The sequence below is a fragment of the Haemaphysalis longicornis genome, unplaced genomic scaffold, assembly GCF_048455015.1.
Source record: "Haemaphysalis longicornis isolate Haplotype H1 unplaced genomic scaffold, Haemaphysalis longicornis Haplotype H1 scaffold_12, whole genome shotgun sequence".
Lineage (NCBI taxonomy): Eukaryota > Metazoa > Arthropoda > Arachnida > Ixodida > Ixodidae > Haemaphysalis > Haemaphysalis longicornis.
Genome location: NW_027526225.1, coordinates 6,052,581 through 6,079,234, shown reverse-complemented (window position 1 = coordinate 6,079,234; position 26,654 = coordinate 6,052,581). Strand labels below are relative to the sequence as shown.

General features: G+C 51.1%; 1 protein-coding gene and 1 pseudogene across 6 annotated transcripts in view; one reads left to right on the top strand and one right to left on the bottom strand.

Annotated features, from left to right (window-relative positions):
• LOC144162335 (microtubule-associated serine/threonine-protein kinase 3-like) overlaps positions 1-26,654 on the bottom strand; it is a gene marked incomplete at its 3' end in the record, with an annotated part of 489,334 nt that overhangs the window by 335,805 nt on the left and 126,875 nt on the right. For all 6 annotated transcript variants that reach the window (XM_077692817.1, XM_077692820.1, XM_077692818.1 and 3 more), the window contains 1 exon segment: positions 6,389-6,785. In XM_077692817.1, the coding sequence (XP_077548943.1) occupies positions 6,389-6,616 (228 nt within the window).
• Positions 16,043-18,382, top strand: LOC144162223 (cullin-1 pseudogene; annotated as a pseudogene).

Here is a 26,654-nt window from a genome sequence, read left to right as displayed (position 1 = left end):
ATTATATCGCAATTAGCCGCTAAGACGGCCATAATATTGCGCTCAAGAAGGAAGCCGATTTAAGCTAAGCGAAATCTTCGTAAAGACAACCCACAGCCCGGCAGTTTCAGCAGATTTCACACTGGGGTGGAACTGGGTTTACTTGTTTGTATTCAACTTCAAAACTGTTTGATCTGTTTACCCTTACAGTTTAAAACCACAGTTAGCACCGCGGTGTGGCTGAAATGTAAAGCTACGCGCACACTAGCGTCAAACTTGCCGTGCCGCCTGCCGTCGGCCGACGGCCGACGGCAGGGCGGCACGGCAAGTTTGACGCTAGTGTGCACGCAGCTTCAGGGCCGAAGTTGATAACCCAAACGGGGGGAGGGCGTGCTGGGGGGCGAAGGGGTTTCTTTAATGCGGCTTGAATAAATTGTCGCGTGTTTTGAGAAGAGCAGCGGAAGTGTATGTAAGTGCGAACGCGCGGGCCGAGTATCTCGCTACTGTAAGTTGGGAAGGGGACACATACTTTATTCTTACCGAGGTTTTCAAGACGCGTTTTGTCGTTGCCGATTTTCAACGCCACGTGGAAGTGAGTCACGCACGACGGATGTGCGACGAACGGTGCTTCCGTTTCGCACTCCCGAAACGATGCAGGCTCTTCATTATGCGCAGCGCTGCGAACGCACGCGGGAGCCGATCCGTGAAGAGCGCCTCATTACGCGCAGGCGTGAATCATGCGGGGACAACGCCTCTCCCAATAGAGAAAAAAAAAAGCAAAAGAAAAAAAAACATAGGTCAATAGCCGAAAACGGTTTATAGTAGAACACACAAACGAAAAATCACACAGCCAACTTGAATTAAGTCGCAGAGCACTGAAGAAACACAGTGTGTCAAGGAATTGGGCTAGTTGCGCAACTAGCCCAATTCAAGCGCAACTAGCTAGTTGCGCAACTAGCCCAATTCAAGCGCAGTTTTCGAACATGCAAAACCATGGTTTTGCATGTTCGAAAACTGCGTTTGAGGTTACCAAGGACGCACTTTTTTAAGGAATACAAACGAAGGACGTGGACAGCACGAACGCAAACTAAGAACTGATTTATTAGAAGTGAAAAATGTTTTGCTTGGGGCGTCAGGTGGGCCACGCCAACAGCGCCGCTATCCTGAGGCCGCGTGACAGCTTGCTTTTTTTTATTGGGGAAGCCCCTTTTTTTTAAACGGGAAGCCCCTTAAAAAGAGCAAGCGGTCACGCGGCCTCAGGATAGCGGCGCCGTTGGTGTGGCCCACCTGACGTACGCATCGAGCTGCTCAGCTGACGTCCGCGGGCGGGCCAGCGGCACTACCGCGACCAGCTGCGCTGCGCAGGTGCGAATAGTCCAGTGAACATTGTTCAGCACATTTCGTACTTCCCGGTACTCGTCGGCATGATCTAGCTTGGCTGTCTTTTGACAGCGAAGCTGTGTTCTGACAAACACTGCGTGCGTCTTTCGCGTTGCGTCGACAATTAATCGCACGTGCTCTTTCCAGAGCTAATGTAAAGCGGTCTGTATTTCTCAATCTAATATACTCATCTTGGAAAAACGAGCATGCAAGGAGTCATTATGCCCAGCCGATTACATCTACACGTCATAATTAGTTAGCGGTGAAGTTATATAAACGTTGCACAATTCCCGTCATCTGTCAACACAAGGATGCCTGCACTCTTAAAAAAAATGCTCGTAAAAAGGTAGTAAGGGGTTGTATTTACTAATTTCCTTACGAACTTTACGAACCCGCAGAACGGTAATGTGTCCTGCTACTAAGTAATGGACCCTAAATGCTATTGTTACTAGTCTAGACCGTGCACTTAATAACTGCTGCTTGTCTGATGCTAACATTCATTGATGGTAAAAAATTCTGATCTATTGAACATAATAACCACCTCATTTTTGCCACTCCACCTCCTGATGAAAAAGATTTTGCAAATCCACATACTGACTTGTATATGCTCACATCAAAATGCATAATTCTAAAATTATCACTAAAACATTTTTTTTTACGACAAGCCCACTGGCACTATCAGAGGACTCTCCGCTGCTCTCTATAAAAGCTAGAAGAGCAGATGTATTTCTAAGGTAACTAAGTTATACTCGCTCTCCCCGTGCATCCCGTTGGCTTTCTTGACCAATTCATTTTTTGTTTAAAGGAGCCATAATGACAAAATACAAGTTGGCTTTATTAGAAAGACTGCTCAGTCCTGATAACTACCAATATCATCGCAATCTTCGAACAAATAACGGATATATTAAAGAAAAAAAAACGTGTGAAGCAGTCGCGACCCCCTAGCCAATTTCCCGCAACTTTTCTATGACGTCACGGAACCTTGTTTGTGCGATTGGCGGCCGCCTAACTGCCCTGTCGCGATTACACATGACTGGTCGTCTGTAATGGGGCCTCTAGTTACATTTGACCGCATCACTTGAATGCTAACGTGCAGTTAACGCACTGAAAATTATGTTTTATTGTTGGTCCATATGACGTCATTCTTGCTCCTAAAACGTCACCGTGACGCAAAATTTGAAAGTTTTTAAATACTTGCTTTTTTTTTCGTTAAAAAAACATCTTTTGGGGCTGTAATGGAGCTGAGTGAGATACTGAATCCTAGTTCGTTCTGATTAAACGAAGTTGTATTTTCTCTTCATGGCTCGTTTAAGTGTAATATGTACGTGTTGAATGTGTCTCTATGTCGTGCTGCGCGTTCAACCGATCCACGTTTTCACGAGTATCTTTTTACTAGGCTATGCATGGCCATTTGGTAAAAGAACTAAGTACCTAGTTGAAGCTGTGACAAGTAACTGGTTAGTGTGCTGTTAGTAAGTGCCACCACCTTATTTTAAGAGTTTGCGAAGGGAGTATGGTTACCGAAAGCGGCTCGTTTCATCGAAACAATACCGAAAACAAGTTATGCGAGAATCAATATAGAATTAATTGTAAGTTACGCGCCTGTCTTTATTCGATCAATATATAGTAGATCACCATACATAACTCAATATAGTTATTCACCAATACAGCTTCGCTGGTCCTCTTCCTTCACAGCAGTGGAAGCGCTCTAAATGTTTTCAGTGCACTGCGGATACGGCGCGTTTCTCCAGCGCACTTTTCACACGCCGAAGTGCAAAGTTTCTAAAACTAATAGGTCTCGACAAAAGCCCCTTAACTCACTTAAAAACAGTGCGCAGCCAACTGGTCTGTCCCTGCGAAGTCAGGCGACGGCCAGGTCTAATAGACTTTCCATCCGCGAGGACATTTAAATTCACCGCGCTCCACGTCGCCCTCTGTCGTCCCCGTTTCCCGCGTGTTTTTTTTTTTTTTTCACCTCGAAAACCGGCTTCGGTTATTTCATTAAGACTATATAACCCCCAAAACACCGTTGCCCCAAGTAACACAAGACTATATAACCCAAAAACGCAGTACGCCCAGGTACGGTTTCTCCCACTTTGTGAATTCAGAGAACGTTCTTTCTTTCGCCTGTTTTTCTCCGACTATAAAGGGCTTGAATAAAACCCTTAATCCATGAAAATAAGGCTGTGGCGAAAGAGAAATATAACCTCCCGAGACACCCCGAATGTTTTTCGTCGATCGCTTTCGGATCCGGCAAAAGTGCGTCTTCTCCGGAGTTCAACTAGGTACCCGCTCTCTCCTCCACTCCGTCTTCCCTCTCCCTCTCTCTCACCAGTACACGTGCAGGCTCTTCAAGGTAAACGGAATCGAAGGAAAACGAGACGAACCCTTTCGGAGCAGGCACGAAGAAAAGTGAGATAAAACAGTTCTTCTCCGGTTCGCATATATTTTCCCGGAACAGTTTGCAATCACAGACGAAGCGAGCGAACCCCGGAGGCAGTGATGAAATCGGAGCCCTCGCGGTGTGATGTCAAGATTGGGCCGTCAGATAGGCTACCCGCCTGCTTCGTCTTGCTTGTCTCGAGGAAACTGAATCCGCGGAACAATAAACCGAGGGAGATAAATTTCCTCCCAGAGGCCCCTCCGCGGATATTGCAGCGGTGTCCGCTGCACGTGTTATTTTTACGACGGAAAAGAGCGCATATACAGCGTTTACGGCTGAGGATGGCAGGTAACTGATACAATTGAATCCCTGCATGGAACATCCGGATATAGTAACCGCACCATTATAATAGGCGACATCACCGGCCCGGACTGATTTCCAATTAGCATTGCGTGAAATACCTTAGTAAACGGCGAAATAAGACAAGCTCCTCATAGTAAACACTGGCGGCTTTGGTGATGCTCTTCAAGACGGTGCTCTACTGACTGGGCACCGCGCGTGCGGCGGAACTACAGCGAATATTAGAGCGAAATCTCTTCTACGCCATGCCTCGTAAAGACATTCATCGCGTCGCAATGGCCTTGAGGCGCCGGAGCGCACGTGTGGCAGGTGTGACGTCTCGCCACGTGATCTGCAGCATAGAGGCGTCGCAGTTGCGGTACCACGTGACTAGGCGAGAGTTTAACGGCTGCTTCGCCAGCGCTTGGTCGCTCACCCTCGCCATCGATGGCTGGACCGCCTATGCACGCGCTTAAGTTTTCGCTCGTGATAAATAGGCTGAGAAGTGTTAAGCCTGAGCTAAGTTTTGTCTCAGCTGGTGTCGTAACTCATAGTTTCGGTGTATCACGTCTGCCGCACAAATAAATCCACCGAGGTGGATAGCAAGGTGTGAAAATGAACCGTAAAAGTGCGGGAATAATCGACGCGGAAAAAAAATCTGCCTAGACAGCTCGTGAAGAAGGTTATAAGTTTGATATTCGTGCCTGAACCAACTTCCACAAAACAAATGCTCGCGTGGAGAGTGCTGAGTGCTATAGGTGCAGGCTAAAGACAGTGTGTCCTGGTGACACGCCTCTGAAATTACATCAGGAAGATATTTACGTTACTTTTTTACACTTAGCCTCTTGAACATCCCGTAACCGATGCGTTAATTTCTCTGTCGGCTTCGTCGCAGTTCTAAGAACTTCGGACCAATTTTCCTGCCATTCCGGCGGAAGAAGTAAGTATCGGAAGGGACCTTTCCCAAAGCAAACATGGTACTACTATAGCGAACATTTCAGACTAATTTATAATAACCCCGATTACACTTCACGACCGTTTCAAAACTCGGCGCTTGACTAACATGCCAAACAGAACCCCGACATAGCAACCCTCCTTGTAAGAAAACTTACATTGTAGTATTAAAAGAAAGGGAGGGGCTTAGACCGAATTCCTCTTGCCCCCGTGGGTAAATATTTTGTTGTATTGAACTCGCCCCAGCCCATAAATTGGCTATAAAAAAAAACACCGACATCAGGCCGTGATGACCGAATTCCCCACTGGGATCATTCAAAACTCGACCAAAAAGCTACCTGTGCTTGCCCACTCGATGTCCACGCTGTTCTTGTCGGCATAAAAACCTCCAGAACTTAGCGAAACATCGCAGCGCATGGCGGCACATTTTTTTAAGAACGCTTGAGCGCCGTGGTGGCAGCCATTTCGATTATACGCGCGCGGAATGGCCTGCGGCAACTGTGTGCCGCCTTGATGCAGCAGGGAATACGGGAAATGAGTGAATAGCAATGATTATTACACGAGCGTAGAATGGCCTCCGGACGGCGACTGTGAGAAATTTGGGGAATTAGAGAACATGAACGTTTTATTTGGGGGAAAATAAGGGAATGCTTCTCGGTTCCAATTATTTTCGGTTTTACAAGTTCCTTTTTTTATTGCTCGGACTCGAAGCGAACTGTTCCGAGATTGGGAGTACTTTTCGATAAAGCAACCGCGCTGGAGCATTGCGTACACACGAAACGGCGACGCGGTATTAACGAATCCCGCATTTAACGAAGAAAGAGACCATACTGCACCCCGGAAATGAAGGAAACTCACACAAACGCGTAAGAATTGAAAGTGGCGAAGCTGTACGCAACCATCACGAAGGTTTAAGTCCACGATTGCAGCCGATTTGCTTCTTCCTCGCTGCCGCAACGATCTTTACTGCATCAATGTTGCTATAAGTGTGAGCTCCTTCCATTTTTTGAAGTGATAATCACTGGACGTCACCTTGGAGGAGCGTACATCTTTCTCGTTCCGAGCAAGTGTTACCACGATTACGGCGAACACTGGATTTTTTTTTCCAATCTCCCTAAGTGGTGATGATTGGCTTGACAAACGTGCGCAGGGGACGCTGGGCGGTCGCCGCGGGGCACGCAAACACGAGCGTTAGGCACTTTCTACGTGTCTGCGGGGCGGTCTCCACGCGGCGAGAGACCACGTGCGCGCGCTCGGCATTTTCAACTGCGGACGCGAAAAATTACGACTCGTTAAACAGCTTCGCTGCAAAAACGAGGCAGCACTAGAAACGGAAACGGCGCCAGCACTCACCGCATTGCAGCCGCTCGCCCTCCTCGGCCGAGCCGCGTGGTGGGACTCAGCACTGGCGGGCACAACGTCGATGCTGGCGCGACGCCTTTGCTGCTGCTGGTAGAACAGCTGCTGGTGCTCACTCAGCTGCAGCTGCTGGTGATGCAGCTGACCAGGCGGGGGAGGATTGTGGGCCGGCGAAGGACGCTGGCCGCCGCCACACCCGCCGCTGCTTCCGGCCGAGGCCATTCAACGACCGTGTCCCTTCACGGCACACGGACCGATCACACGTCTTCGAACTCGCAACGGGCACAAGAAAAACCACCCCCGTGGACGGCTCAGGAGGCGCCGGGTCGTAGCACGGTCGCAGAGTCCATCGTCCCGCGCTTGCTGCGATGAACCACGGGCGCGTGGCGGCCTGCGAAAAAAGGAAACAAGAAAGAGAGGAAGGTGGTCAGCTTAGGCTCGGTTGCGTTATTAGGACAAATTAGTAAGTTCACTTGTAGAGCGGGGACTCACTGCCTGTCCCCATAAACCACAACACGCACCACTGACGACAGCCTTAAGGGAGATCTAGAGCGATAGAAGACCGTGTTGCTCAGCTCCGACCTGGGGACTCAACGTGGCCTCGTCGGGCTCGCTTTTGAAAATGCCACCGCAGCTCTCGGGCTCCTGGCCGTCATCTGGCAAGGAAGGACCGTCGAAGACTCCCCCGGCTTCCCCGGGTTTAGCCAAAATAAACTTTCTGCATCATTACCATTACGAAATGTGGGGCGTACTTGGAGGGTTGAACAGCTTTTCTATTCCCACCGGAGTGGTTTTAAACGTATAAATTGCCACTCATCTGCTTTTGTCCGCTCTTTCATTCCACGTACCATAGTCGAATGGAACACTCTACCATCTCATATCGCTTCTCAAAAAGACAACACAGAATTCCAGGAACTAATTCAAGAGCTAACCTAGCACTTTCCTCTTCTTTTTGTGCTTTTCTTTTCCATCCTTCAAAATGTGCACTGAACATTTCTATTTTTGCTGTTTTTTTATTTTTTGTTGTCTTTATTCTGATACGTTGTACATCGTGTCATGTTTGAATTTGAACCATCTGTATTATATTCCTGTCTTTTTTGTTGCTATAATGATTTGATTACTGCGTTACCACTTTTTTTCAAGTTTACAATGTGTATTTATTTGCGTTTGCAGTTTGAACACTCCTGCTTCTCTTTGTTTATTTTTTTTTTCCTTTTACTGCGCTAATACAATACGTGTGGTATGTAACCCTCAATGTAATACCCCCTCACGGGGGCCTTTAGGGGTATTGTGAAGAAATAAATAAATAAATTTATTGATTGTAGGGTTTAACGCGTCAACGCAACGCAGGCCATGAGGCGCGCCGGGCTGGAGGGCTCCGGATTAATTTTGACCATCTGGGGATCTTTAACGCGCGCCGAAATCTCGTACACACGGCCGTTCTTGCTTTCCGCCGGGAATCGAGCCCGCGTACTCGTGATCAGCAGCACAACGCCTGAGCAACCGCGGCAGGTCGTTCCTCCCTTCACTGGTAACCATGTGCTCGCAGCATGGTCAGCCTCAAACATTTTTGCCCCTTTCCTTTGAAAGCCCTTTTTGTGTGCAGGTACCAACAAACTGCCAACGGTCCAAAAAGAGGATATAAAAAATGCAGCCCTGGAAAGCATAGCCGCTCCCCAAGCAGCCTGCTGAGGGGGCGCGCTTTAGTTTATTTCGCCCGAGGCTACCGCCAAAAATGGCGGACCAGCAGCCCACGTATGCGCAGATCGCTGCTAGAAAAAGGTCCGTTTGCGATGTGCTTCGATAACAGGCTGAAATAAGAATGACCCCTGCTATCTTTCGGCATGTGAACTGCGTGCGTACTCTTCGATTGCGCTGCGCCACAGTGACGTGCGGTTATTAACGACAGGATACCTTTCCAGGCCCGCTTCTGGTCAAGAGGTCCAACGAGTCATGAGGTCCAACGAGTCAAGAAGTCCAATAGTCACGTGACAGCCGAGTCAAGAGGTACAACGAGTCAAAAGGTCCAATTTGGGTCAAGAGGTACAACGCGTCAGAGGTCCAACTTGCGGAAACCACCACAGTTGTTCAGTGGTGAAGGCTTGCGCTGCTGAGCCCAAGGAAGCCGGTTCGATCTCAGTTGGGTGGTATATAATGTGGGATATATGAGGGGTTCCTCGGGGGCCTTGCCAGCTCTCTGGGGTAGGCCCCCACGCTAGCTCCCGGCGTGTCAACCACGCGGGCTCCCATGGCTACGGCAGCCCAGCGAGGTTCGCCGATACGAGAACACAGTAGACAGTAGTGCCGAAGCACAGCCGTTTATTTGGGGAATCCCAAAGCATGCGAGCACAGGGCTCGACGGCGTTCAAGAATCACGCCGTCCGGGTCGTGACCGCGAACGGGAGGCAGGCACTCACGGCGCGCGACAAACAAAGCTCCCACCTGAGACACAAGTATCCATCACCGCCGCCATGTTCCGCCGATCTCGCCCCGACCGGGTCTCCGACGAGACTTTTTCCGTCTCCCGTGCGCGCACGCTCACGCCGCCCGCGACCGCGCGCCTATCCCCGCACACATCGGTGGCGCCATCTCTCGGGGGACGCCGACGAACCAGCGGAGCGCCGGACCGGTTTCAGCGCACAAGCGTCTCTCCCGAAGCGCGCGCTGGCTCGGGATCGCAGGTCGCGGTTCTCCACGATTCCCACACTCCTCCCCCCTAAAACTGGACGCCACTTGAGCTCGAGTGACGTCACGTTGCACCACACTCGTCACGACGTCTCAAGTCAGCAAAACAGCCACCGAACGCCACTCCACACCAAAGTTCGCCACACGATGCCGCCGTCGCGATGCTCGCCTCACAAACCCGCAAACACATTGCAATGGTTCCAAGTCTCTCGCGGTTGGGCAGCACAGCAGGTTGGCAGGCCCGGGGGTAGCTGCAGCCGCAGCCGACGAACGCCGGGGTCGCGCCATGATGCGACCCCCACTCCCAGCTCGAGGCGGCAACAGGAACGGCCGCGCCCACTGCGGCTGCCCGAAGGCTCGCGCCGCTCGCGTAGGCGCCAGATACCGCCGCCTCCTGGGTTCCGTGGCCGCTTCGGCCGCAGGTCCTCCCGAACGGTTGGCTGCCGCCCGGCAGGCCGGAGCAGCAACTGGAGTAGCAGCTCCACGAACCGCGCTCGGCCCCGCCGGTGGTTCAGCAGGCCATCCTCGCTGTCCGTGGCAGTGGTGACTGGCGTGGCTCCCGGTGGTATCCGTATGCTGCAGGTCTCGCTCTCACCGTCCAGTTTAAACGATTCCCGAACTTGAAGTGGGGAGCAGCGGGACTCCGCAATCTCCTGTGACTGGCCGGAAACCTTATCGACGATCTCGCCAAATAGGGTAACAAAGATGCCCGAGGGGACTCCCCCTTGCACGTTCGCTTGCTCGCGGAATCACGAGTCCGGCAACTGTGCTCCAGCCGCCACCCCCGCCTGGAGGCAGCTCGCCCGACTATTACGGGTTGTCGGCATCAAAACGCCCGTCCGAGCTATTTCGGCCTGGTGCGTTGGTCGGCAAAGCAGCGTCAGCATCAAGCAGGCGGGCTCCTGCAACTCACTCGCAGCAATACAAGCTGCCGTAGAGCCAGCGCCAACCGCAATACCAGCGGCTTACGGGCGCACATCACCGGTATAGGTCGCCTGAGAGTCCGTCTCTTACTAAGACTGGCGATCTCTCGCGACCAACGAGCCCGCTGCCGAGCCGCGCGAAGCTCTTACTGCCTAAACGCAATCTCGAGCGGAGTCTTCACGGCATCGAGACGCACGCACTCCGGAAGCGCGGAGACAACGGTCCCATTGCTCCCGCTTCCCCCCGCAGCGAAAGGAGACTGATTCTTCAGCGATCCCCCTCGCTCTTTGTCAGGCGTCAAATCGGCAAACACTCCGCCTCGGACTCGAAGCGCAGTAGCGGCGGGCTCATCGTGCGGCTTGCGAACTCCCAAACACCGCACCCTCGCTCGGTAGTGTCCGCCGCGCCTGGGGGAAACTTCAACCGGCGCCGCCGGCGCGACTGCGCGGGGACGGCGCTACGAGGAAGGCGACCCGCCGCCATGTTGGAACAAGGCCTACGCACCTCCCGTCTCGCAAGCGGGCCGCGACTGCGGTGCTCGGAGGTATCCTACTGACTCACCGCCTGGTGCGTGTAGGAAGGTTTACGCATTTGCCGTCACGGCTGTATCGGGCATCATAACTGTCTGCCTGCAACCGACTGGCGCGAGGCGTTTCGTCCGAAGTCTTCCGGACAAAGGGTAGCGGGCTACGACTGCAGCAACGCATTTCTCGGAGAGCTAGCAACCTCGAATTCGTCCGAATACGAGACCCACGTTGGGCGCCATGTGGGATATATGAGGGGTTCCTCGGGGGCCTTGCCAGCTCTCTGGGGTAGGCCCCCACGCTAGCTCCCGGCGTGTCAACCACGCGGGCTCCCATGGCTACGGCAGCCCAGCGAGGTTCGCCGATACGAGAACACAGTAGACAGTAGTGCCGAAGCACAGCCGTTTATTTGGGGAATCCCAAAGCATGCGAGCACAGGGCTCGACGGCGTTCAAGAATCACGCCGTCCGGGTCGTGACCGCGAACGGGAGGCAGGCACTCACGGCGCGCGACAAACAAAGCTCCCACCTGAGACACAAGTATCTATCACCGCCGCCATGTTCCGCCGATCTCGCCCCGACCGGGTCTCCGACGAGACTTTTTCCGTCTCCCGTGCGCGCACGCTCGCGCCGCCCGCGACCGCGCGCCTATCCCCGCACACATCGGTGGCGCCATCTCTCGGGGGACGCCGACGAACCAGCGGAGCGCCGGACCGGTTTCAGCGCACAAGCGTCTCTCCCGAAGCGCGCGCTGGCTCGGGATCGCAGGTCGCGGTTCTCCACGATTCCCACAACCTTTCGCTAAACGAATTTCGCGAAACCCATACGGGAACATCCATCTCGTTTGCCGTATAAGTTGATACACGTGCATGCACATATGCCACCGGAAAAAGTGCGCCCGTCTGTCCGAACGACCCGAAATTGGCCCACCGCTGTAATGAACACTCACCGCGGTTTGGCTTGCGATTAAGACGTTTGGTGTAGTCAAGCACATGGTCACGGGTTCGACTCCCGGCCTCTGTAGTATGATTTCTATAGAGGTGAGACACAAGGGCGTGTTTTTAGGAGGTGGAGCGCAATGGAGCGACCGCGCAGTCGATTTACTTCAAAACACAAATAGTACTTACGAAACTACAACCCACACTTCAGCAAAGATAAACCCGGGAGCTCCTCAAGGTATTACTTTAAGCTCTTATTTGTTGGACCTAACAGTGCTATAATGATTAAGTAAGCTGCTCTTCGGAGCAAGCTTTCAGGCTTCCGACGACACACTTCCTGTCTTAGTGAGAGAGGAAAATCGCCAGGAAACTGACAGCATCGCCAACGAAACAATCAGACTGCTACATGAGTAAGTGATAAAAGCAATAGTACTTGATTCAGCGCTAAAAATCAATTAATACTACCAAAAAATTATCATCTATTATAAAACTAGTCAACATACGTCCAGGGAACGCAAAATAGCTTAAAATAAACGGAGTAACGTTTAACTCAAAACGTTCGTTTTTACGCCACTTTCAAGTCGGATAGAAAGAATTAATCATTTCGCTGCTGCTCTTTCTAGATTTTTCAGCCATACCAGCGGCTGGCAAATTAGTTGTATACACAAGAGCGTCACAAATAACAATACATGGCTTCCCGGTATGGCATTTAAACAGGACTGACCTGAAGAGAAACCTTCGAGTTATGCAATGAAATCTGTTAAAAATCTGCAACGAATTCCGAACAATCCCAAACGGAGCCTCAAAGGGACTCTGAAACTCTTCTCATAAGCGCTTTCCCTCTTTCCTTCGCGTCTGGAAGCATTGTCAAAACTATAGTTATCACCAGTACGGAGCGGCGCTGCGTGATTTGCTCCTCCCAGCACAGCTATCCGCCTTCCGTTTTTGCTTTGCTTTGTGGCTTTTTTCCAAAATGGCTGTCGAATACGTCCACTGCTGCAACAGAAAGAAAAAGGGGAATAGCCGCTACATTGCTGCAATTGCGCGGTTCGAGCGCTCAAAGAACGCCAAGACTCGAGAAATAGAGAAAAATCCTTCGGGAGATCTCCCAATTGTCTGCCAAGAATGGGAAGTAATTTTCGGCTGAGGTACTTTGTGACCCCCTATTCCAAGTACAGGATGCCCTTATCCGCCTTTCCCCAACAACTCGATGCCATCTCAAAGATACATCATGCCCTCACGCAGATGACATTACCATATGGCCAGAACTGACTCTACATGAAACAAACAAGACGTCCTCGAAGAAGCCACGTACATTGTGCAGTCTTACGCATCCTCACTGGGTCTTCAATGCCCCTCCCCCCCCCTCCCCTCCCCCCTCAGAAATCGGAACTACTAATTGTGCACAAGTACCTACCAGCTCGAAATATTGAGCCCATGTGCTTACATCTGGACGGCGAGGACGTCAAGAGCCGCATTTACATGAATGCGACAGAATTCCACAGTAGCGCGTCACATTTCGTAGCGCATCACGAGTACTGCGATGCGCTAGCGTTTACATGTAGCGCATTACCCCGAGTGCGATGGTGGCGCCACACGGTGTCGCACATCGAATGCAAAGCAGCGTTTCTGGCGCTTTTGGTGCTTCCGGTGCGGCCGGTTCGCGTTTTTTTTTTTTTTTTCGAGTCGCATTGTTTGGCGTCTCACACCCGATTAAGATGCTTTTAAATGCACAGGTGCGTTTGCATGCCTTACTGATGTTGTCGACACAATTACTAATGCGATGCGCTCGCGTTATCATGCACTTCGAAAGTCGACTTACGCATCTAAATCCACCCCTGTCTGGCGCATTAATGCGACGCGCTCCATAGCGCATTAGCACCGTTTATATGGATGCGATGCGATGCGGTGCGCCATTTGTCGCATTCATGTAAACGCGGCTAAGCGCAGCTCTTCAATCAAAATTCTCGGTCTCACCATACAAGCCTCACCACACCATACACGGAACAATCTGGCCATATCAAAACTATCAAGTCACGCACAAGCTCCGACGCGTCTCTTACCTCTGTCGGGGCCTGAAAGAACAAGGTATGATAAGACTGATTCGAGCACTTCTAATCTCTAAAGTTACCTACGTTGCACCATACCTCTGCCTCACCAAATGAGACTTGGACTCCCTTGACAAGCTCACACGCAAGGCATTCAAACGAGCATTGGGCAAGCCTATGAACACCCCTACACTGGGGCTTCATAACCCAATCTCAGAATTCACTGAAGGCCAGCCAACGTGTCCTGCTCACGCAAACACCTGCGGACCTTGGTTTACTCGAACACCTACGCCTCACGCACCCATCATCTCCTGCGGCTCTTGTTCTCCCCGAGGCTTGGAGGTCTGCTATACCAGTTCGTCCAATGTACCAAAGAACATGCACACTAATATCCACCCCAGGAGAAGACAAGCACGGAGTCAAGCCCACGAGAACATCAATGGGAACCGTCCGGACGTCGCGTATATCCATGCGGCCAGCACCCAGTCCGTCGCCACCAAATCAGTCCTTATCTTGTGCTTCAATCAATGCGACATCCAAGCAGATTGCTGAGACACTGGCGATTGCACTCGCACTCATTCACAACTAGAGCTTGGTCATCTTAACCGTCTTAACCGACTCGTAGTTGCCTGTCGGAGCTTCTTGGAGGGGAGGGTGGTTCATGGTGAGGAATTCTGAAGAAATTGTTGATTTTTTGAAGTTAAATATTGACAAGGGTTTTCTGGCCTGCTCGATAGACATCAAGGATTTATATTATTCGCTGCCACATAAAGAGCTACTTAAAAGCGTTGAAGAAAGCATTGATCGGTTTGGCTCGGTGCGTTTCCAAAATGCGGCCCTTGTCTCAGTGGACGGGTTCCTTGAGTTACTAAAGTTTTATTTGAGGTCAACTGTTGCTGAATGGGATGGGAAATACTATGTTCAAAAGCAGGGAGTGTGTATTGGTTCCTGTTTGGCTCCCGTTTTAAGCAACCTGTTTTTAGCCCACTTGGACAGGTGTCTTGCAGACCGTTTAGATGATGTTCATGTTGTTAAAGTTTGTAGATACGTTGATGATTTCTTAGTAATCTTTGACAGCAGTGTTGCCAATTTTCCGATGGCTGTTTGTAAGCTTTTAGCCCTATTTAGAGAGTGTTTTAGTCTTTGGTGTTAACTCATGAGATTCCGGACAACAACGTGCTACAGTTCCTTGATATTAAACTGACGCTCTCTGATCGACATGTATGTTGGGCATATCACCCGAGAGCAGACAAGGGCCTGTTACCTTATAATTCGGCTCACTCCAAGCTCACAAAAAGAGGAATGATTAACCTGTGTTTTAAGAATTCTCTTGAAAAATCGTGCCACCATTCAATGGGGAGTAGCTTCAAAGAGCAAACGGAACGCTTGATCGCTGCTGGGTATCCGGCGGCCATTCTTTTGTCGGTAGCTGAGAGTAACCTCAAGAATGTAGAACAGAGGAAGGGCAGGTCACAGGAGGGTGAAAAGAAAAAAAGTAGCAGTAATTCCATATCTGCACAATACGTCTCACCGTCTCAAAAAGATTGCAAATCGGGTGAACGTAAAGGTTGTTTTTTCTGCACCTAACAAATTGAACAAAATTTGCAAGTTGACTAACCCCTTCCGTAAAGCACCGGTTGGGTGTGTAAAAGGACATAGGAAACCCTGTGTTAAGTGCGCAGTCGGTGTGGTGTATGATGTTCCCCTTTCGTGTGGAAAGCGTTATATAGGCCAAACCGGCCGTTGTCTTAACGACCGGTTAGGCGAGCACAGGCGGAAGGTCAGCAAATACAGGGATGGCCATTTGTCTGTTCACTGCCACGACTGCGGCTGCGTGCCACGGTTTGAGCAATGTGTAATACGGTCGAAACACAAGGAACAAAAAGTAAGAGAAATAGTAGAGGCAGATTTGATTAGTAAAGCGGGGTTGTCCTGTCTGAGTGTGCCGTCACTGAATTTGTCGGATAAGGAGGCAACGTTTCTGCGCATGGCTGCAACACGTCAGCATTGGCGGTGACGGTGGGAAGTGATTGCGGGTAGGCTGGGGATACATATTTGTGCGTGTGTGTGAAATAAAATTAGTTGGAAGTTAGCGCTGTGTTGTGTGCTCTCTCTCTGTCCTCGTCCTTTTTGCACTATGAATTCATCAAGATGAATGCCCCCTCCGACCTTAATGCTGTTAACGGCAACATTCCCCAATATTAGAAACAACAAACTGAAGTAACAGCTATCCCCGAATGGACCCGACAAGCGCGAGGCGCCACATTCAGCTGAAAAACACCTACGACTGGTTCATTACACAGGGACGGCCGTCGACATAGCCTCGGTCACAGCCCTCCCGTGTCTCCGAAAATATGTTTCCGCAGTTTCTCGCGTGTTCAACGGAGTGATAAAGCTTTTCAAACAGCCAAACATCGTCAAAATATCAAACATCATCAGTAAATCCACAGCCAGCCAGCATCGCCACCTCGTGGACGCGCTTCTGAGCGCGTGCCGAAATCCCAGACGCTGAAAACGACGAAGACAACGTATGGCGTCGGACCAGCCGGATGTGTGCAGACTCGGCCAACAAAGGGACGACGAGATGAGCATGGAAGAAGCGTGGGACATCCTGAAAGACGCCTTCCACGACGTGTACACCGGAAAGCGCAGCGACTTCTCCGCATCCCGGTACATGGAGCTCTACACCCTCGCCAGCAAGTACCACCTATGCACACCACCGCCGAACATGACCCCTCCTCCTCGCCTCTCCGACCTACTCGGAGACCTGTACCGGCGACTGCAAGACTTCCTCAAGACTCACCTCGTGGGTGTCGTCGCGAGGGCGACTGGTTTGACGGGCGAGGCCATGGTCTCCTTCTACACGCACAACTTCGACGACTACAAATTATCGAGCAAACTAGTCAACGGGATGTGCTCTTTCGTCAACCGAACGTGGGTCAAGTTCCAGGGCGAGAACGGCGTCCTCCAGGTCTACGAGATGGCGCTCGAGTCCTGGAGGGAACACTGCCTGACGCCGTTGCGGGAGCAGTTGACCGGCGGCCTGCTGAAGCTGGTCGAAATGGACAGAAACGGCGATACCGTCGATTTGAGGCAGATCGGCCGCGCTACATCGTCGTTCCTCGAGCTCGCTACGATCAAAGAACGTCCTTCCGGTGAAAATGAGAAAGCCACTTCTCCCCAGGCACCGGACTTGTCTCTCTACAAGGAGGCCTTCGAGAACGTCTTCCTCATAGAGAGCCAGCTCTTCTACATCCGGGAGAGCGCAGACTTCCTCGCGCGGCAGCGTTTCACGAGGTACATGGCGAGGGTAGAGCGCCGCTTAATGCACGAAGAGCTCCGCACACTGGCCTACATGCACGCGTCCACGTTGAAGCCGCTCATAAAGGTATGCGAGCAGGCCCTGATAGAGAACCACCTGGAACTGTTCCACAAAAAATTTCAGAAGCTGCTAAGAGACGACTTGGACGAGGAAATCAGGAGAATGTTCCGGCTCGTTTCCCGCACAGCCCACGGGCTCGAACAGATGCGCAGGGTGTTTCAGGGCCATGTCCGGCAACAAGGTCTCGACGCAGTTGGGCGTGCGGGCGACGATGCAGCCCGGGATCCCAGGCTCTACGCGAACACTTTGCTACAGGTTTACTACAAGTACAAAACCCTTGTGACCAACGTGTTCGCGAACGACGAAGGCTTCTCCTGCGCCCTGCGAGCGGCGTGTGAAAAGTTCGTCAATAGTAATTACGTCACCAAGCCTCCCAATTCGACCAGGAAGTCTCCGGAGCTACTGGCCAAATATTGCAACCTTCTGCTGCAAAAGAACACCAAAAACCCGGATTTGGACGACGTAGAAGAAGCCCTGAAGGAAGCCACGATTTTGTTCTCGTTTATAGAGGACAAAGAAGTGTTCCAGAGGTCCTACACCAAAATGATGGCGATGCGGCTGGTACAGGACACTTCTGTGAGCGAGGAGGCCGAGACAAGCATGATCCTGAAGTTCAGGGAAGTCTGCGGCCACGAGTACACCCCGAAGCTACTCCGTATGATTCAAGACATCAGACTCAGTACGATCCTGAACGAACGTTTCGACCAAAGCCTGGCGGACGCCGGAGAAAACCTTGGACTGGACTTCAGCGTGCTTGTACTCACCACGGGGTCGTGGCCCTTCAAAGCGTCGCCAGCCCCTACGCTTCCCGGTTCCCTGGAGCGCTGCCTTCGGCGATTTGAGGAGTTCTACCCCAAGGCGAAGCCGAACCGGACAATCACTTGGCTCTACCACGTCTCCGAAGGAGAGCTCGTCACCGGCTGCTTCGGGCGCACCTACCTACTGCAGGCAACCGCGGTTCAAATAGCCGTGATCATTCAGTACAACCATTCCCCCTCGCTCAGCGTTCAACAACTCCGGGAGGCCACCGGCCTCGACATGGAAACTCTGCAGCAGGTTCTTCAAGTCCTGCTGGACGTACGACTTCTTCAGTCGGGAGAACAGGAGCAGTCAAACTCGAAGGCACGTCGGCCACTGTTGTCCCCCGACTCTGTGCTCACCGTCGACGAGGAGTTCAGCTGCAGGAGAGTGCTCGTCGACATCAGGCCCAGAGCCATGAGCGAGCCGGCGGAGGTCGAGCAGGAGGGCACCGCCGACAAGAGCATCAAGGCCAACCGCAAGTTCGCCATCCAGGCCGCCATAGTGAGAGTGATGAAGTATCGCCAGACGCTCGGTCGCCCGGAGATCGTCGCGGAGGTGACCAGCCTCCTGGCCTCCAGGTTCAAGCCCGAAGTGATCGAGATTGGGGAGTGCATAGAGATCCTGGTGGAGAAGCACTACCTGGAGACTGCACAGGGCGACGAGGGCACGTACAATTACGTGGCTTGAACGACGCGCATTCACCTGATAAACGACTGAATAAACATGTATGACACATCGCTGGCGTCTTGGAAACCGAATTTATATGGGCGCTCTCACCAAAAACAAAACGAAATGATTAGAAGACGGTTGCTCTTGGTGCAGCTGTCATGTCCCGTATCTTTTGGCGTCAAAGTTCTTTTTTCTTCATTAATGTAATTGTTACGGAATGTCTCTGGAACAGATAAAAAGCTCACACCATTGCACAGCTTCGTGGACATGTTAGGCTGCAGCTAAAAAGAGGAAGACGCAGGGCACGCTATAGTATACTTGAAGAAGGACTAAGGAAGCATCCGCTAAGACTTGTTTGACAGCGAGCTTTCAAACAAGCGCAAGATTACTAGATTACTAGAAACCCTGATTGATTGATTGATTGATTGATTGATTGATTGATTGATTGATTGATTGATTGATTGATTGATTGATTGATTGATTGATTGATTGATTGATTGATTGATTGAACTTTGTTCGAAACAGCAAACGCGATGTTAAGTCGCCCGCCCGGTGAGAGGCGTCCTCAGTCTCGGATACATGTCTTGGAGCAAGTACATAATTAACGCCGCGACGGGATGAAACTCCGTCACGTGACCAACGTCCCTCCGTTTCGCGTCCCGCGAGCTTTTCATGCCCCTTGTTTCGGCCGACCTCGTTTTAATGGTTGTCAGCGCGTTATGTACGGTCGCTGGGCTGCCAATAACGCTTTTATCGCTGTTTGCACTATCGCTTTTTGCGAGTCTCGCTTCATCAGCGAGCCTGTCACAAGGGGATAGAGTAGTACGGAAGGATACAAAAAAAAAAAAAGGTGGGCCTCAGGAGTAGCCAATCAACAAAAGCCAATTAGCAGTCGCCAATTAGCCGTTACCAATTAGCGGACGGCGTGTTTCAGGGGAAGGTCCAAACGTATCGCACCAGGAGCCTTGTTTGAAGTTTGGAGGCCCCGAAATAAAATTGCGCTTTGTTGACCTTTGTGCTTATTTTTCTCATTTCGCGTTTTCCAACTTGCTTGGGCCACTATCGTTTGAATATGTCATGTCAAAAGTTCACTAGAGAAGGGCACCACCGGCTTTTTTTTTTAGTTTGCGTTCTACACAAACGAAACTTTGAAATTAAACTATAAAAAGAGCAAATGGAAAACATAGCAAATTATTTGTGCAGAGGCTTAGAGTAAACATTACATTATAAAAGAGAACAGGTGAATACCCACAACACACTTAAAATAATCTAGATGCACCCAGCAGTAACACTCACTTTCATATTTGTAGTCCAGCAACTTTCACACACTCGAATCAGGCCAGTGAAACGACGCAAACAGTGCTACTCCCAGGATGGACACAGGTCAATTAAGTAGAATAAGATAGATTAAGACAGGATTAAGAAGGAGTCCAGTGGGACATAGGTGGGTCCGCATGGACGTCGACATAACACTTAGACGGTAAAATTGTGGGACGGCAAAATAGCGCGGCTGCCGTGTTGACGGGTGGACGTGTGCATAAAAGGTACCCGTGACCAGGGTTCCTTAGCAAGTATCATCGCCGCCCGTATTTTTACAATGCCAAACGCATCGCGCGCTTCCCAATGGGAGTGAGTGGTACGCCTGCAGTGCCCACATGTCGCAAGGTGGGGCCGCGAGCTGAACCGTGATTACGCAACCGTAACTGAATTCGAGAGCGGCTTGTGCCTGGTTGCCAAGGCAACCGATGTTTGAGATTGCCAAAGTAATGGCGCTCGCGCCAGCGCTAGAAAGCTCAGAGCCGCGGAGGAGCAGGTTTTGCCAACGTTGCCGCTCTCCACCACACGTCGCCCCAAGCTGAACTGGTCACATGACTGAAGAGCTGGGAAGGCTACCGATCGGGAGAGAGTGGCCGGAGTAGAAGGAGAGGGCTAGGTTGGCCGGTCCGGGCTGATGCGCCTGGTAATCCATGTCGGCGTGGGGGGCTTATGGGCAGACCTGCACTTTTGGCTTGACTCTTGGCATGAAAATTGGATTATTAAGCGGTTTTTTGGAATTTGCTTTCTTCACTGTGCATTATTAAGACGTCTACGATCGACGAGGAAGCCGAAATCCTCCCTGTTCTGTGGTAGCCGTGTTCGGTGAAACAGCAGGCAGTGCGTGATCGTACCTGATGTTGGTCATGCCGCAGTCGAAGGACGTATGACTGAGCGGGTAATATGCCGCCCCGAAATTTGTAGCTGACAAAAAAACAAAAACAAAAAAAAAACGTACTTCGACGAAGACAAGATACAACAGATACGGGCGCCTGTATCCGTCTTGTTTTGTCGTCGTCAACGACTGCTTAACGCCACGTTTTCTTTTTTCTTGTTAAACTGTAGCTGACGGTCGGCGCACCGGTTCACCACGAAGGCGACGTTTTCATAGGCACGATCAAAAAACTTTCCGAACTCTTAAAACAGCTTATTATTCGAAAATATGGTAAAATTAATAAAATAAGAGTCTCTAATGAGTCTCCCCCTCTTAAACATTAACATTGTTCGTAACTACCATGGCCTGCAGAATAGCAGTCAAAACCGTTCCGGCAAAAATACGCTTTACTTCCTTTTTCCTTAGTTTTGAAACAGCCTGATTTATTTTTCACTTACATAATTACACACTATTATTCGCGTTTTCGTGGCAATTCGTTTAAATTTGCGGTCACTAACACATTTCAAAATACCCAAGCCAGTGATGAAACTAAGGCGAGCGCATGATGTAATGGCGGCCCATGACGACACAGACAGCCTTGATGTGAGCCGCATAGACGCTAGCGCCAGATTCCTCTCTAGTGTATACTGTAGAAACTCTATGCCCGTGACAACAGTATAGCCGGAACCACAAAGTCCACTATACCATAACCGCCCCGTCAACGATGGGGGTTGTAAATGAGGACAGCCAGGCTGGGGATATGAATACCGTATTTGAACGATTCTAACACGCACCTTTGTTCGCTAGAAGTAGCCTTAAAATTTCCGTACGCGTTACAATCCGGCTCAAAACCGAAATCGGCTTTCAATGTGTTAAGAAAGGGGCGGGCGAAGAGAAGCAGAGAGGCAGGAGGCCACCGTTCCGAGCAGTTTCTTCTTCTTCTCTTTATTCCTCTACCTCTTTTTCTACATTCTCCCCCCACCAGAAGATGGAGGTCCCATTTCTAGGAAATGAAGTGTCTGCACCGGTCTCTTAATTATCTTCCCATCCTGCGTCTTCAAGCTACAGGCCCGAGTGAGCCCGTCTCGTCCAGGAAAACTTCTGTAACACGGGCCAGCAACCAAAGGCTCCTGGGGGTGCCAGTTGCCTCCACCAAGACCACGTCCCCAACTTGTAAACTTCGGTTTGACTTGGATGATGATGAAAGGACCTCAGCTCAAGGATATACTCTCTTCTCCAGCGATTCCACAAGTGGTCCAAAAGCTTCTGCCGGTACCGAAGCTTGCTAATTGTGGTTTCACGTGTCACCTGGTTGATGTAGGAGTCGTCCTCATTGCCTGGGCCAGGTATGCTCAGCAAGGAAGTTCCAATGAGAAAGTGCGCAGGGCATATAGGCGAGGGCTCCTCCGCACTGGTGTATGTATAAGTAAGAGGCCTTGAATTGATGACAGCTTCTTCAGCCTCTCCCACCAACCTCCCCACCACGGCGCTGCTGGGACTATGAATTTCCACTTAATCCGGTTGGTGGCGAGAAATGAGGATAATGGAGAGGTGCCCATTATCCTCCGTGCCTCTTTGATATCTCTTGAAGCTCTTCTGAATGCGAGCGCGTTGTCGGAGTACAAAGTGCACGGTACCCCTCGGCGCGCCAGGAACCGACGAAAAGCGAGAAGGAAAGCGTCCGAAGAGAGTCCGGTTGTTAACTCCAGGTGCACAGCTCTTGTGGTAGAGCACGTGAACAGCAATACATAAGTCTTTGAAGTAGTTGCGCCCGGGGTGTTTTTCACGTAAAGTGGACCGGCGAAGTCGAGTCCAGTTACCTCAAATGGTTTGGAAGCCAGTAGTCTGTCCTCAGGCAGCGGAGCATGTTGTACGTTAACAGGTCTGCTGCTGAATCGTTTACAGAGGAAGCAAGCACGAATCACCTCCTTCGCCTCCTGCCGAGCATGAATAACCCAAAAACGTTGACGTAACTGGGCCATAGTGCTCGCTACGCCACCATGAAATACACGACAGTGGGCTTCAACAACCATTAACCTTGTGAAGGCATGCCGCTTGGGTAGTACGACCGGATGCTTTTCCTCGTAGGCAGCTTTCATTCCCTGAAGACGACCACTTAGACGAAGAACTCGGTTGTTGTCGAAAAATGGGTGGAGGTTATGCAGGACAGATTGTTTGTCGACACAATGGCCACATCGAAGTTGCCCGATCTCTCGGTCGAAAACTTCATTTTGGGTATGCCGTATCCAGAAAATCTCGGCCCTGTCCATCTCCTCGGCGGTGATCGACGCAGGAAACGACCTTTGCGTACGTCGACAACGTTCCATGAACCTGAAGACCTGTGCTGTGATACGCAGCAGCTTTTGCAGATTGCTAAATCTCTCGAGGCATAAAATGGGCTCTGAATTTCCCTGTGTCTGAAGAAGCACCCCTGCAAACTGAGAGACCTTATCACCCGGCTGTGGGGGCACCATCTGCTCCCCGCAAGCGTCTTTCAATCTGCTTGGGTCAGTAGGCCAGTCAGAACGCGGTTTCGGCACCCATTCTGGGCCTCTCCACCATATTCGACTCTCACGTAGAGTAGTCGCCGACACACCTCTCGTCAACAAATCTGCAGGGTTATCTTCACCTGGGCAATATATCCAGTCCTCTGGTTTGGTTACAGTTGTAATTTCAAGTATTCGGTTCCGGACAAACTGGTTTTGTTTGTTCAGATGCCCTCGGATCCAGTTGAGTACGGTTGTAGAATCCGTCCACATGACAACGCTCAGCGACAACGTATCCCACGATGTTCGCAGGTATTTCACCATTCTCGTTCCTACCACTGCGCCCATCAGTTCCGGTTTTGGAAGAGTCAAGGCTTTCATCGGTGCCACTCGAGATTTGGCCATAATCAAGGAAGTGACAACATGATCATTGGTGTCTGAAGCCTTGAGGTATGCGCACGCTCCATATGCTTTCAAGCTGGCGTCTACGAAAACATGAATGTCAGCAGCTTTCACTACTGTGTCAAGCCCATGTCTCACGCACCGTGGGATCCTAATCGAAACCAGCTGGAGTAAATCGGCGCACCAGGCTTTCCACAACATAGCTACATCGGTGGGTAGCTCAGCATCCCATGACACCTGCCTCATCCACAATTGTTGAAACAGGATCTTAGCTGTGACAGTAAATGGCGCGAGAACTCCAAGTGGATCGAAGATCCTGGCCGCCGTCTTCAGCAAAGAACGCTTCGAGTTAGATGTGACCGAAGCCAAGTACTGGGTTACTGCTTTGGGCGATAAGTCAAAACCATCATGCTCTGTATTCCAAAGCATTCCCAGCACGGTCCCAGAAGTTGATGCTCCGTCAACGTTTTCCTCTTTCTGGTCAAAAACCTTCTGAAGCTGCTTGTTATTAGTTTTCCATTTACGAAGATTCATAGCAGCTTTACTAATTATAGATTTCGATCTCTCGTAAACGTCCAATCCTTCGTTGTATGTGTCCGCTCCTATGAGTAAGTCATCCACGTAAAACGACTTCTTCAGTTTTCTGGCGAAGTCATGGTCGTCCTCGCTCACCGTATCCAGATGATGGTGGATAGTGGCCATGAGCAGAAAGGGACTTGAGGTTGAGCCGAATGGCACTCTCGTCATTCTCCATTCGACCATCTTTTCCGTGGAACTGGTGGGAATGTTCTCAAACCAGAGAAATCTGAAAGCGTCCCGATCCGTTTCTTGCACTTCGATTTGAAGGAATGCCTTTTCTATGTCCGAGTTTATAGCTATGGGATACCACCTGAACCGCAGCAGAACCTGAAGTAACTCTGGGTTGAGGTTCGTTCCTTTGTCGAGACAGTCATTGAGGGATGGTACACCTTGTGAATGCGAGGACGCGTCAAAAACAACTCGCAGCTTGGTTGTCAGTGACTCCTCGCGCACGACCTCGCGATGCGGCATGTAGTAAACCACCCGATCGTCAGGAACTACTTTGGGTACGACTTCAGCATGGTTGAGCAACAAGTGCTGCCTGATCACTGCGTCGTACCTCTGTAGCAGCCCTTCTTGGTGAGAAAGTCGCTTTACTAATCTCTGCAGCCGGTTCAGTGCGATGTCACGATTGTCCGTCAAGGAATTCTTCCAGCCTTCTTTCCAGGGGAGTGCAACAGTGTACCTTCCGTTGTTCTTCTGAATTGTTTGTTTAAACTGTACCAGGCAATCAGTAGATTGTTCGCTCGAGTCCGCTATGCCCATTGATTCCAGTTGCCAGAAAGCCTGCAAGAGCTCTGACGCGGATTCGTCCTCCGTGACGCTGCTCACCCTCAGAACGCAGACCATGAGGTGAGTTCCCCCATCTAGGAATGCCTTCTGCCGAGACGGACCTTGAAGCGTCCACCCAAAAATAGTGTTTATCGCCGCCAGGCCTTCGATATCCGGGCTCCGAATAACTTCTCCCGTTAGCAAACGCCAAAGGTAGTCGGATCCAATGAGCAGACCGAGGCCGGGCTCTGAATCTACTCCTATGAACATCTGCTGGTCAGCAAAGACCTTGCCCTGCCTTCGCAGATCTTCTACGAAAGAGATATCAGCTGATGGTGCTGATACATCTTGGCAGATGACAGGTACCACTATCGCTTCGATGGAGTGGACATCTGTAGCGTGTTGGCTCCGAAGGGGAACTTGAACGACTTTTCGCTTCTGCGCACACGGAGTAGAAGCATTGCCGAACGTGTTGAATGCGGCCGTCGTCTCGTTCACAACCTTCAAACGCAGCTTGGTTGCGAGGTCTTCGGTGATGAACGACCTCTGGCTTCCGCCGTCGAGTATACCTCGAACGAGTCGGCTCCTCCCGTCGTGGCTCAACCATGCTCGGAACGTCTGAAGGTACACCCCATTGTCTTTAGAACGATCGTTCGACTGTTCGTTGCTGCTCTCTCCAGACGCTTGAACCGGGGCCGATACGCAGACCGTTGTTCCCGCTGCACCCTCGGTTGCATTATTGCCTTTGAACGAAGGGTCGCACATGGTGGTTGCATGCCTCCCGTGGCACGACGCGCAACTCAATCTGGCCCTGCAGTTTCTCGCTTGGTGACCCTTGGTCGTGCACCTAAAACATCTTCTGTCCCTTGCGAGATGCTCTTTCTTAGTAGCCAGCGAGAGGTCGGCGGTGCATGAACGCGTGCTGTGCTTCTGGGAATGGCAGAAGAAGCACTCCTCCTTTCGGTCTTTGCGGGCAGTGACGTGTAATGCCGACGCCGTGAAGGGGCAACTTCGCTGCTTCTCTGGTCGGTTGCCAGCAACTTGTCGCTGGGGCAACTCGCAGCACTGCTCGCGGCTCTCTAGCTCCATCCTCACAAAGGTGAGCAGCTCTTTCAATTCATCGTCCGCTTCAGCTGTCACTGCCAATGAGCGGGCTGGGAGTGCCTCGTCTGCTGGGGAAGGGTTCAGCTCTCCCGATGAATTGGCTGGAGGAGGGCCGTACCCTAGGGAGGAGGTCAGCTCTGGATGCCGCTTCTCTTTAGTAAAATTCAGCACAATATCGTGTGGGAGCGCGTGCTGCAATATATCTACGAGCATGGCAAAGAAGCTGCAGGCGGGCACCTTCAGAGAGTTCAAGCAGCGGCTATGCAGCTGCACCGCATCGTAGAGCTGACTGAGCCCCCGTATGTCAGCAGACGATTTTACAGGCGGCAGATTCCTCAGTGCGGAAAGATGATGCTGCTGAATCCTTCGCTTGTTCCCGTATCGCTGCTTGAGGATTTCTATAGCATCCGCATAACAGGCGTCTGTGGTCGGTAAGCCTGCGATTGCTGCAGCCGCCTCCCCCATCACGTAACGGCGCAGATAATAAAACTTCGACGTGGGCGTCAGAGCGTTGTTGTTGTGGATGGTTTGCTCGAACTGCTCCCAGAAACCCGTCCAAAGCTGAAGCTCACCTCGAAAGACCGGTACGTCCAGCGGCGGAAGCCGAGGTCCCGAGGTCGTGGCCGCACTTTCCTGTCTGAACGGGACCATTTCGTTAACAGCCGGCGAATGTGGGGCGTTCTGAGCGGCACGTTCAAGAAAGTCGATCTTGCATCGAATTTCCGCCAACGTGTCGAGGGTCCTATCATTGTATTCCTCG